Raw genomic sequence first — 12,720 nt, forward strand, 5'->3', positions numbered from 1 at the left:
ATTTTGATTTCTAGTCTTTTATGTATGTGTGTATATATATTTAGCAAAAGTGAGATACCATACACGATGTTTTGTAGCCTTTTTTTTTCACTCGACAATATACTGTCAAACATCTTTCATGATAGTACACATACATCGTTCTTTTTAATGGATGAATAATATTCCACTGTAACAACCATCTAACCTTATGGTTTTCCACTGCCCCGTAAGAAGGCATTTTGGAAATCTGAGGAAATGTTTTTTCGTTGGCCACAATGACTAGAGAGCACTACTGGCATCTAGCAGGTTTGGGACCATGGATGCTAGATATCCTACAAGACTCAAGACATACCTACACAACAAAAAAGTGGCCTGTGTCCTACATAACTTTCAAATGTCCCAACAGACATTCAAGGTGGTGGAAAACCTGTTCATAATTACATGACCTAGAACTTAATTCCATATTACATATAAAACAAAATGTTTTTGATAGTTTTAAAATACATTTAATTTTCTAAGAAGGCAACTGCACATACTTCTACAGGAGATTATATCTTGTTTTGTTCAGAACTTTACCAAGAGTTATTCAAGCTTGTGGGGTTTCTGAGTCACCAATACAACACACATGAATCATTGTGCTTTTGTAGTTGTAAGATGCACAATGATTCAAAATATGGGTGTTAAGCATCTGACTACTTGTCATTATTATGTCTTCTACTGAAATCGTGTCTAAGCATATTGAGATACATATTATTTTATTATAAATTACATTAGTTCATTATTCTCTTTTATTTATCCTTTGTATTATAGTTAGGGCATTATTTCTGTTTCTTTAAAATCATGGGTGTAGATGTGCTATGTTATCTGTGTATTTCCTCTTCAAAGAGTGAAGGGGCTCTAAAAATATTCTAAAAAGAAAACATGGGGTCTTGTAAGGCTGAAAACAACAAATCTAACCAGTTCCCTACTGATGGGCATTTATGTTGTTTCCAACTTTTCACTATTACGAAGAATGCTGCTGTATTCCTCAGAAAATATATTTTTCTAGAACTGTCAAGCCTACAGAGGGTTTTTGATACACGTAGCCAAACTCTCCTTCGCAGAGACATTCTACAACTTTTCTATAACCTAGGAGTATGGAAAGACTTTTTTGCCATCATTCAAAATCTAAAGGCAATAAAAGGTCAGTAAGTTTGACTACATAAATAACAGGAACAAAAAACTTCCAGGGCAAAAAATACCATAAGCAAGATAAAAAAGGCAAGTAGCCTAGAAGAAATTATTTGCAAACGTATTACAGATAAAGGGCTAAAGTCCCCGATATACAAAGAACTTTTAAAAACTGAGGGGGAGGGGCGCCTGGGTGGCTCAGTTGGTTAAGCGTCCGACTTAGGCCCAGGTCATGATCTCATGGTTCGAGTTCGAGCCCCACATCCAGCTCTGTGCTGACAGCTCAGAGCCTGGAGGTTGCTTCGGCTTTTGCGTCTCCCTCTCTCTCTCTACCCCCTCCTCAACTCGTGGTCTCTCTCTCTCTCTCTCAAAAGTAAATAAACATTAAAAAAAAATAAAATAAAATAAAAACTGAGGGGGAAAAAAGAACAAAAATCCTATTGCAAAAGAAATGAATAACTAGAAAAAAGGGAGAAAATTTAAAAATGGCCCTCAAACATATGAAATGACACTCAACTGCACTCATAAGAGAAAGCTATAGAGATATAATTTCTCACCCATCAGAATGGCAAAAATTCAAAAGCTTGATAATACTCTCTTACTAAGAATGTAGAGAAATAGGTATTCTCATATACTGCTAATAGGAATGCATTAGAACATTATTTGTAAATTACAAAATACTACCTAGATATCCAACAATGGCCTTTACAATCTAATATAGTATTTCCAAGAAGATACTATTAAGTGAAAAAAACCAAACTGCAAAAAAACTTACATAGGATGCTACCTTTCCTGTAAGAAATGAGAGGGGGGAAAAACCCAAACACATGTATGTCTGCTTTTCTTTGCAAAAAGAAATAAAGGACAGATAAACTAGAAAACAATGAAGTTAGACACCTACAAAGGGGTGGGGAGGTGATGGAATGGAGTGGAAGAGACACAGAAAGGAGTAACAATTCTCTAAATATATATTTTTGTATAGTTTTGATTTTTGGAAGTGTATGTTATACAAATTTACAAAAAACAAATTAATAAATATAAAAAGGGAAAACGAAAAGCAGAATCAACAAATGAACCCGACAGTACTTCAAAAGAATACTATAACCACACTGAAAAGGAAAAAAAAATCCAAGTAACTTATGAACATTTAATCATAAGAATAGGGGATATTCTTGGGTGATGCAGGGGAGAATTGCAAACAAATCCTGAACTTGTTGAAGTAGGTCTGTTACATGTAGCGGTATGTGAAAAGCAATTCTGAAATAATTTTGGATGTATTAAAAAACTGAGCAAATGAGTAAATGTGCTGATGTTGGGAGTCAAGGTTCTCACTGAGGAAAGGACATACAAATAAAGAATGGGAGAAAACAAGAAAAAAGCCTATGAAGATGAATGGGATGTATCAGTGTGAACTCACGATTTCTTAAAAGTGTATGTATGAACAGATATAATGTATATTGGTATATACGTACACAGCATATATACACATATTTCAGAGCTCTGTAGGCCAAAGGACCAAGATAAAGACATGCTAGTAGCAATGAAAAATGACTAGATCTTGGTCTCTAATGTCATTCCCCTCTAAAAGGACCAGGGCTCCTCAGAGAAGTGGCTAATTCCAGGGCTGGGGCAGGGGAGATACAAGATGCACCTGGAACATATAGCCAAAAAGTAAGGAGATGCTCAAAAAAGTGATGGGTGTTATGTCACAAGGATGTAGGAGACAGAATGAAGGAGCTCTCACAGTGGTCAAATGGGGACAATCTGGGAACCAAAATAATTAAGTATAATAATGAATTATAAACTCTTGAAAATAGGAATTCATGCGTCCACACTTAAGTCAAATAAATAAGGGAGATGGGAGGTGTCTTGATTATATAATCAAAAAATTATAAACACATATCATTATATATATTATCTGTAATACATATAATTATATAAACAGATTATTTAAGTGCTAACTAGCAAATTTGGAGAGTGCTGGATTTGGGGGGAAAAAACATCATTTTGCAACCATGACAGTAAAGATTGGATCAGGCAAAAATCATAATGGATGTTAAATCTAAGGAGAAATTTGATGAGGAGCAAGATATTTTACGGCCTGAAAGTGTCTTCCTATGGATTATTTATCATATGCAAGAGAAAAATACAAAGTATACAGTGGAGAAAAACAAACACCATGACTGGGTCTTCAAACCATTATCACCAACGAGGGGTAGAGTAAGACCCAAACAAACCCAAAACGAGAAACCTCTATTTTAAAAAGGGGGAGGGAGGAAGGGTGGGCCTGTATTCTTCAAAAGTATCAACATCATGGGGGCACCTGGGTGGCTCAGTCGGTTGACTGTCTGACTTCAGCACAGGTCATGATCTCATGGTTCGTGGGTTCGAACCCCGCATCAGTGTGCTGACACCTTGGAACTTGGAGACTGTTTCAGATTCTGTGTCTCCCTCTCTCTCAAAAGCAATGTTTTAGATAAACATTTAAAGATAAACATTAAAGATAAACATTTAAGATAAACATTTAAAAAAAAAAAAGTATCAATGTGACTAAAGACAAAGGCTGTGGAAATGTTTCAACTTAAAGAAGGCTAAAGAAACTTAGCAACTTCATGTTAGACCTGACCCCTGACTATATCCTGTACTGGAATGAAAAAAACACCATAAAGGACATTGTTGAGTCAAGCTTACAAAACTGAACAACAGATGGTAGACTGGATAAAAGTATTTTATTGATTATTAAGTTCACTAAAGTTGATTACTGAAGTTATAAAACAGAATATCCCTATTCTTAGGAAATAAGCAATAAAGTACTTAGGGGTAAAGGGACATGATCTATGTCCCTTACCTTTAAATGACTCTGAAGAAAAAATGGGGTATCTCTGTCTACCTATAAGTATATAATACAGTATATAAATACATATATTAAATCTAATATATGTATTTATATTAAATCTAATATATGTATTTATATACTTATAAAGAAAGAGAATACGTGCAAATGAGTAAGAAGTTAACAAGTGTATGGTGATTATTTGTATGATTCTTATTCTTCTAATTTTCCTGTAAGTTTGAAATTATTTCCAGAAAAAAAGTTCCATAAAAGTTTCAAAATTATTTTATTTTATATTTTTTAATTTTTTTAAGTTTATTTATTTTGAGAGACAGAGGACATGAGCAGGGGAGCAGCAGAGAGAGGGAGAGAGAATTTCAAGTAGGGGCTCGAACTCAAACTGTTGAGATCATGACCTGAGCTGAAACCCAGAGTCAGACACTTAACTGATTGCACCACCCAGGTGCCCCTAAAAATTATCTTAAAAAGGGAAACAGGAGTGGTTTCTGTTTACACTTCCAGCATTAGAAAAATTCATTCAGGTTTTTTCTATATGTAAAATGAGAGATTTGAACTAGATGTGTTTGAAGACTTCATTCTGTCTTAATTTTATAGGAGTATGATGACAGAGTAAATAAGAGGCTTTTTAAGAAATTGCTGAGGGCATTCTTCTCGAAGCTAGAACAAGCAATCCTAAAATTCACATGGAACCACAAAAGGCCCCGAATAGCCAAAGTAATTTTGAAGAAGAAGACCAAAGCAGGAGGCATCACAATCCCAGACTTTAGCCTCTACTACAAAGCTGTAATCATCAAGACAGCATGGTATTGGCACAAAAACAGACACATAGACCAATGGAATAGATTAGAAACCCCAGAACTAGTCCCACAAAAGTATGGTCAGCTAATCTTTGACAAAGCAGGAAAGAACATCCAATGGAAAAAAGACAGCCTCTTTAACAAATGGTGCTGGGAGAACTGGACAGCAACATGCAGAAGGCTGAAACTAGACCACTTTCTCACACCATTCACAAAAATAAGCTCAAAATGGATAAAGGACCTGAATGTGAGACAGGAAACCATCAAAACCCTAGAGGAGAAAACAGGAAAAGACCTCTCTGACCTCAGCCATAGCAATTTCTTATTTGACACATCCCCAAAGGCAAGGGAATTAAAAGCAAAAATGAACTATTGGGACCTCATGAAGATAAAAAGCTTCTGCACAGCAAAGGAAACAATCAACAAAACTAAAAGGCAACCAACGGAATGGGAAAAGATAGTTGCTAATGACATATCGGACAAAGGGCTAGTATCCAAAATCTATAAAGAGCTCACCAAATTCCACACCTGAAAGACAAATAATCCAGTGAAGAAATGGGCAGAAAAATGAATAGACGCTTCTCTAACGAAGACATCCGGATGGCCAACAGGCACATGAAAAGATGCTCAACGTCGCTCCTCATCAGGGAAATACAAATCAAAACCACACTCAGATATCACCTCATGCCAGTCAGAGTGGCCAAAATGAACAAATCAGGAGACTATAGATGCTGGAGAGGATGTGGAGAAAAAGGAACCCTCTTGCACTGTTGGTGGGAATGCAAACTGGTGCAGCCACTCTGGAAAACAGTGTGGAGGTTCCTCACAAAATTAAAAAATGACCTACCCTATGACCCAGCAGTAGCACTGCTAGGAATTTACCCAAGGGATACAGGAGTACCGATGCATAGGGGCACTTGTACCCCAATGTTTATAGTAGCACTTTCAACATTAGCCAAATTATGGAAGAGCCTAAATGTCCATCAACTGATGAATGGATAAAGAAATTGTGGTTTATATACACAATGGAACACTACATGGCAATGAGAAAGAATGAAATATAGCCCTTTGTAGCAACGTGGATGGAACTGGAGAGTGTGATGCTAAGTGAAATAAGCCATACAGAGAAAGACAGATACCATATGTTTTCACTCTTATGTGGATCCTGAGAAACTTAACAGGAACCCATGGGGGAGGGGAAGAAAAAAAAAAAGAGAGGTTAGAGTGGGAGAGAGCCAAAGCATAAGAGACTCTTAAAAAATGAGAACAAACTGAGGGCTGATGGGGGGTGGGAGGGAGGGGAGGGTGGGTGATGGGTATTGAAGAGGGCATGTTTGGGATGAGCACTGGGTGTTGTATGGAAACCAATTTGACAATAAATTTCATATATTTAAAAATAAAATAAAATAAAATAAAATAAAATAAAATAAAATAAAGTAAAGTAAAATAAAATAAATTGCTGAGGGGCTCCTGGGTAGCTCGGTTGGTTGAGCATCACTTGATTTTGGCTCAGGTCATGATCTCACAGTTCGTGGGATTGAGCTCCCCCATCAGGTTCTGCGCTGACAGTGTGGAGCCTGTTTGGGATTCCCCCTCTCTCTCAAAACTAAATAAACATTAAAAAAAAAAAAAAAAGAGGGGAGCCTGGGTGGCTCAGTCAGTTGGGCCTCTGACTCAAGGTCATGATCTCATGGTCCGTGGGTTCGAGCCCTCTATCAGGCTCTGTGCTGACAGCTCGGAGCCTGGAGCCTGCTTCAGATTCTGTGTCTCCCTCTCTCCCTGCCTCTCCCCGCCTCTCCCCCACTCACACTCCGTCTCTCAAAAATGAATAAACGTTAAAAAAAAGAAAAAGAAAAAGAAACTGCTGAAGAGGAAACAACACCCAAAAGTGCCTTTTTATTTCTTGTCATTGGGACACTACTAATACCTAACAATAGAATTCCGATTTCTGCCAAATCTCTTATCAGAAACAAAGAAAAGACAGTATATTTTCTTCTCCATAGCTGTAGCTGCCTGAATTTATTTTACACATATACCATAATTCTCTGCATTATTACTATAGTGGTTCACTCATAGAACACAAGTTCCACCTTTTTAAAAGAGAAGGGGGAGAGGAGCATGTCTTTTATCCTACCACTGACGTTTTTTTTTTTTTCTTTTTAATGTTTTTATTTATTTTTGAGAGAGAGAGAGAGAGAGACAGCAAGCAGGTGAGGGGCAGAGAGAGGAGACAGAATCTGAAGCAGGCTCCAGGCTCTGAGCTGTCACAGAGCCCAACGCGGGGCTCAAACTTATGGGCTATGAGATCATGACCTGAGCCAAAGTAGGTCGCTCAACTGACTGAGTCACCCAGGCACCCCGCACTGACATTGTTTCTTATCAAGGCATCTGAAATATGTTCTTGTTCTAAACAGTAATCCAACTGCTTTCTTAAGTCTAATTGCAGGTTAATCATACTATGCCTGAGCACAGTTTTCTTATGAGACCTAGAGTGATATGTTTATGTTATTTGTTTCGTGGACAATCAATAAGTATTGTTAACTTTTTTAAGTTTATTTATTTATTTTGATAGAGCGAATGAGAGAGGGACAGAGAGAGAGAGGGAGAGAGAATCCCAAGTAGGCTCCACTCTATCAGCACAGAACCTGATTCAGGGCTTGATTCCACAAACTGTGAGATCATGACCTGAGCCAAAACAGAGTCAGACATTAACCAACTGAACCTCCCAGGTGCCCCTAAATATTGTTAATTTTATTCTGATTTGATACCGTTATTCCTTTAGGATCAGATTCTCAGGGCTTTGTTTAACTTCAAAGTGCTTATTTTTCTTCTTTGATCAATTCTACTTCAATTTGCTGTTAATATTCGCCTGGGACTTGTTCCCACTATACTTACTGCTGAAGGAACCCAAACGGTCCATTCTCTAATTTGCAAACAATCTTGTTTTGATCTTCCTCAATGCAGTGCTCCTTCAAAAAGAAGTCAGAACTGGCCAAAACATACACCAAAGCTTGATGCCCTCCTATGAACATACAAAGTGGCACACCAATCAGGAAATAATTCAAAGAAATAAGATACAGAGAAGATGATGCAATGTACTCAATTCTGCCACATTCTAGTTTTGTAATGATAAGCAAATTATTTTACCTCTATAAGCCTATTTCCTCGTCTGTAAAGTGGGTATGATAAACAGTATCTACTTCCTAGAGTTATCATGAGGATTAAATACCAAAATCCATATAAATAATGTACCATGGTACCTGGTACATTATCCACAGTAAGCCCTTTATAAAGGTTATATATCTCTAATACACAACTACTATTTTTCTCTACCCGGTATTACTTCTCTCCTTAACACTCTTTCCTTTGGTAACCCCACTAGAACGATATGAAATGTGGATGAGTCAGTTTCCCAATCACAATACTCTATACTTCATCCCCACAGCTAAAGCAACCAGCTATCTTATGGAAATCTGAATCTTCAGTAAGACATGTAAGGAAGAAGGCAGTTGGAGCCCAGTCATTCACTAATCAAAGAATTTGGTCCATGAGCTCTGGCTGTTGAGATCCCCATCCCCAAGGGTGGCCCAACTGTTTAGTTTTTCTTCTCATTTCTCTACCTTTCGAATAATAGTTTAATATGAATGAGTTTCTTTTAGTAGAAACCAAGGAACCCTGTCTATTACAACATACATTTGTTCACTTAGTTACTCTTTGAACAAGTACTTAATGTTTGTACAATGTACAAAGTATTTTCTTGAAGGTAGAAATGAAATCATATTTCACACTAAGCCAAGAAAATATCCACCTTTCTTCTATAGTCACATAGCTCCTTAGCTATCTCCTTTCTGACATTTTTCATTCTACTTTGTGAGGATTACTTCTGGATGCATATTTTTTCCATTTCTAGACTAAATGAAAGCAGGGACTACTATCCAATACACATCTGCATGCTTTGAAGTGCAAACACAGAGAAAGAACTCAATAAAGAAAATGTAATGGACAAATGTTAGTTTTAACTAAATGTTCATCTGTAGTTCTCTTGGAGTGACTTCTTTAACCTGGTATTCTGAGCTTAAGGTATAATTAATCATTAAGTCATAATGACATTCAGATAGCATTGGCTAGCAACAACTTGTCTTTTCTGAAATGGGCTGGGATAGGATGGTTCTCTGCCTGCTCTAGTCCCAGGGAGTTAGTCTCTGAAGAAAAATGGCTTTAGCAAGAGGTACTATGTACTCAGTAATAAAATAATGGCCAACATTTACTGAACTTTTCTTATGTGCCAGGTACCGTTGTACCACTGTATGTGGATTATCTTTGAATCCTCCCAACCTTCTCAGGCATGCTGCTTTTTTAAAGAAGGAAGCTCTGAGACTACTACCTGCACGATGTCTTAAAGATTGTGAACAAAAGGGACATTTCAACAGAGGTTAACAGAAATGATCAAATAAAGGATGTATAAACATTCCACATCACAATCGCAATATCGCAATAAGCGTAATTTTATTTTTTCCCCTCCTTTCTTCTCACGAGAGATATTTCTGACACTAACATCCATGAAAGGATGGGTGGTGGCTCCAGATTAACATCTGCCAAATTCAAAGTCACTGGGAGAAGGAAGGCAGGCACTGTGAAGAACGGCGTTCTGTGTGCAATCTTTGGATTGGTGCAATCTTTGGAATTTTGCAAACAAGGATGAGTTCCTCGCTTCGTTCCTTATTGAACTGTGTGATCTTGGGCAAGTCATTGCACCTGAGCCTCAGTCGGCCTCAGCTCCTACCTAGTGTGCGAGGCCTACTTGCAGACTGGAAAAGTAACGTCGGTCAGGTGCATGGCCCAGAGCTGCTGTTGCTGGCGTAATTAGGCGCGCCACTGTACAGACAGGAATCCCGAAGCTCTAAGCCGCTCACTGCCGCCCAGGGCCGCCCAGGGGGCGGGGCGCGCCAGACTCGCCGCCAGGCGGGGCCGAGGGGTCAGGCCGGGCCCGCGCCGCCCTCCCCCAAGCGCGGCGTAGCCCCACACCTCCCCTCACCAACCACCCGCCTTGTCCCCCAAGCCGCCAGGGCTCAACGCCCGACCCCTCCCCCGCCGCAACTCGCGGCCCCCGTCACCCCCTCGGCCGCCAGAGAGCTAGCGCCCCGTTGCCACCCACCCCACAGCGCCTCGTGCCTCACCTCGTCGCGTCCCTTTCTTCCGCGCCGCGGTGCCGCCTGCCGCGCGCGCCCCCGGGCGTGCGTGCTCGTTCCCGAGCGGCACAGGCGCGAGCGCGCCGCCGCCGCCGCCGCCGCCCTTCCCCTGCCTTCGCGGCCCCGCCGTCGCTGTCGCCGTCGCCGTCGCCGCCGCCGCCCCCGCCGCCCCCTCCACCCCCTCGGCCCGCGCCCAGGCTTCGCCGCGCGCCCGCCGCGGTCCTCTGGCAGAGGCCCGGAGAGGGGTAGGGCTGACTGAGTAGCTTGCCTGACTTGAGTCCGGGCAGCAGTCACTTTTGCGTGTGGCGCGTTGCGGGTCGCCAGAGGCTTACCGGTGCGTGGCGCCGTTCGATCCGCGCCAGAGTGCGGTGAGGTGGAGCGGGCCGGTACCGTCCTGCTTTTGTGTTTCTAACATTCCCACCCCCCGCCCCTGTTGCAGCGAAGGAAACTGGGGCCAGTCGGGTTTTGCAGTGCTGCTCGTGGATTAACCAGACTGACTGAATGGTGTAAGGGTAAACAGGGTACGTTTTATTCAGATGCTTCTGGAACGTCGAAATTCTCTTCTTTGGAAAGAACCATCCCCTCTTTGGGCTTTAGGGGCCCAGATAGAGGCGCAATGATGAGAGGATGTGGTGGTCCACTCTGATGTCAATCTTGAGGGCTAGGTACGTCCCAACATCTTTTTACTACTACTAATTATTATAATAGCTACCATTTGTCGAGTGTTTATTGCATGCCAGGCATTGTACAAAGGCGCTTACATCCATGGTGTCATTTTAATCTTCAACCTTGTGAGGTAGGCACTATTATTATCCCCATTTTCCAGGTGAAGACGTGGAGACTGGCTTATAAATAACTTGGGATCACGGGGCTAGGAAGTGTTGGGAAGGGGATTCAAGCCGTGGTTAATTTCACCGTTATGCGGTTACATCTGTTTAGAAGTCTGTTTCATAAAAATGCCCAACCTCTGTTTGAATTCATTTGCATTTTCTGCCGGTGTAGCCTCTTTATTCATATTTCAGTATATGAATACTACAAATTCATCTGAAAAATAATCAGAAAATTCACACAAGCGAAAATAATGTGAAAACCAGCTTCTACTGGTGTTAAATAAGCAGTTAACATTTTGGTTATAGTCTTCCAGACATTTTCCTATGCATCATGCCAGTAGATACATTATAATGTAGTTTTACATTTGATGTAAATCAGAAAATCTATTCAGTCGTTTATTCAACAAATGTTTAATGAGCAGACACTGTTATAGGTGCTGAGAATTCAGCAGTGAACAAAACAGTCTCTGCCTCATATAATAGTGGGAGAGATTGACAAAACAGTACACGTATTACTAGATAATAGATAATGTCCAGTAATGTGTCAAGTTTATGAGGAAAAATAAATCAGAATGAAGGGATAAGAATGATGTGGGCATGGCCTTTTAGATGAGGTAGACAAGGAAGGCCTCTTAATTGAAAGAGCACATAAGCAGAAACCTAATCATTAAACAAGGAAGGCAGCACGTGGGTTTCCAGAGGGAAACTATTCTAGAAGAGAAGCAGCAAATTGCAGTGGCTCTGAGATAGGGACTTGCTTGACTTGTTGGAGAAGAAGCAAGGAGACCGATGTGGCTGCAGCACAGCAAATTAGGGAAATAAGTTGGGAAAAGGCAGAAACCAGATCATGCATCATCTCGTAAGCCAACATGGTTGGACTTTGCATTTTGGAAGGATGTGGTAGAGTATCATGGAAGGGTTAAGAGCAAAAGAGTAATCGGATTTTTTTTTTTTTTTTGACTGAAGGAAACTTTTATTTAGGGTTTAACAATTCGGAAAACTTATTTTGCCAAGGAGTGTGGATTTGGATTTTATTTATTTTAGAGCAGTTTCTTTGCAGAGATGGCTCATGAAAGACTCCATGATGTGTGGTGTGGGAGGTAATCAGATTTGTTTTGAAAGGATCACTCTGGCAGCTGTGTGGAGAATAGATGGTAGAAACTTTAAAATTACTCTTTAAAACATAAATTTTCCTTTTACACAGCAATCGTTCAACAGATGGTTTATCAACATTGGTGTTTCACCTATGTCTTTACACCTTTGCAACCACTCACATCTTTACAAAGATGAGATAGGGTCAGGCACTTCAGGCCTTTTCTTCATGTCTTTCTCGCCTAAACTGAAGGTTTTTGAGACTGGCTTGGGCATATATCCAGATCTGGACGTCATGATTGTCGAATATGAGTCATCAATGTTGTACTATTGTGGAAAAAACAATCCCCCACATAATCCTGGGATCTATTTGTTAAAAACATAGCACACAAACACCTGAAAATCGTCCTCTGCTTCAATTGATGTTAGGGTCTCATTAGAATTCCAAGTCCCAATTTAGTTATTGTGCTTAAGAAAGATGTGGAAGAATTTAAAATGCACAGTGAGAGAAGGATAACACTGATTCAGGCAATGCTTTTCTGGGGTTTTGCCTTCAGCAATGTAGTGGATAGTGGCATCAATTTTAAGACCAGCTGAAGGGAAGTGAAAGACCAGCTGTGGGAAGAAAAATTAAAATTTCTGTTTTGGATTTGTATTTTGCAATCTCAGTGGAAATGATATATGTAAATTTAGAGCTCAGAGGAGAGGCTAGAACTAAAGTTGTATAACCGTATTAAAATTATTTCTTTACATGTGTGTCTTCTTTAGACAGAGCTTGAGGACAGACACTGTCTTTTCTTCTTTGTAAC

The 12,720-nt window shown here is 40.0% G+C and overlaps 2 protein-coding genes across 5 annotated transcripts in view; one reads left to right on the forward strand and one right to left on the reverse strand.

Annotated features, from left to right (window-relative positions):
* The window catches only part of TADA2A (transcriptional adaptor 2A), a 52,109-nt gene extending 42,085 nt beyond the window's left edge, over window positions 1-10,024 (reverse strand). For all 3 annotated transcript variants that reach the window (XM_030296969.1, XM_030296967.1, XM_030296968.1), the window contains exons 1-2: window positions 9,978-10,024; window positions 7,696-7,822 (exon numbers count right to left, since the gene is read on the reverse strand). In XM_030296969.1, coding sequence (XP_030152829.1) covers window positions 7,696-7,720 — 25 coding nt within the window. In that variant the 5' untranslated portion in view covers window positions 7,721-7,822; window positions 9,978-10,024. The remainder of the gene's footprint in view (window positions 1-7,695; window positions 7,823-9,977) is intronic.
* Window positions 10,025-10,227: 203 nt separating this feature from the next.
* ACACA (acetyl-CoA carboxylase alpha) overlaps window positions 10,228-12,720 on the forward strand; it is a 274,923-nt gene continuing 272,430 nt past the window's right edge. Inside the window, exon 1 of one of the 2 annotated variants that reach the window (XM_030296955.1) lies at window positions 10,228-10,654. In XM_030296955.1, the coding sequence (XP_030152815.1) occupies window positions 10,617-10,654 (38 nt within the window). In that variant the 5' untranslated portion in view covers window positions 10,228-10,616. The remainder of the gene's footprint in view (window positions 10,655-12,720) is intronic. The other variant, XM_030296959.1, reaches the window with a different exon arrangement.

Source organism: Lynx canadensis, chromosome E1 (assembly GCF_007474595.2).
Source record: "Lynx canadensis isolate LIC74 chromosome E1, mLynCan4.pri.v2, whole genome shotgun sequence".
In the NCBI taxonomy this organism is placed as follows: domain Eukaryota; kingdom Metazoa; phylum Chordata; class Mammalia; order Carnivora; family Felidae; genus Lynx; species Lynx canadensis.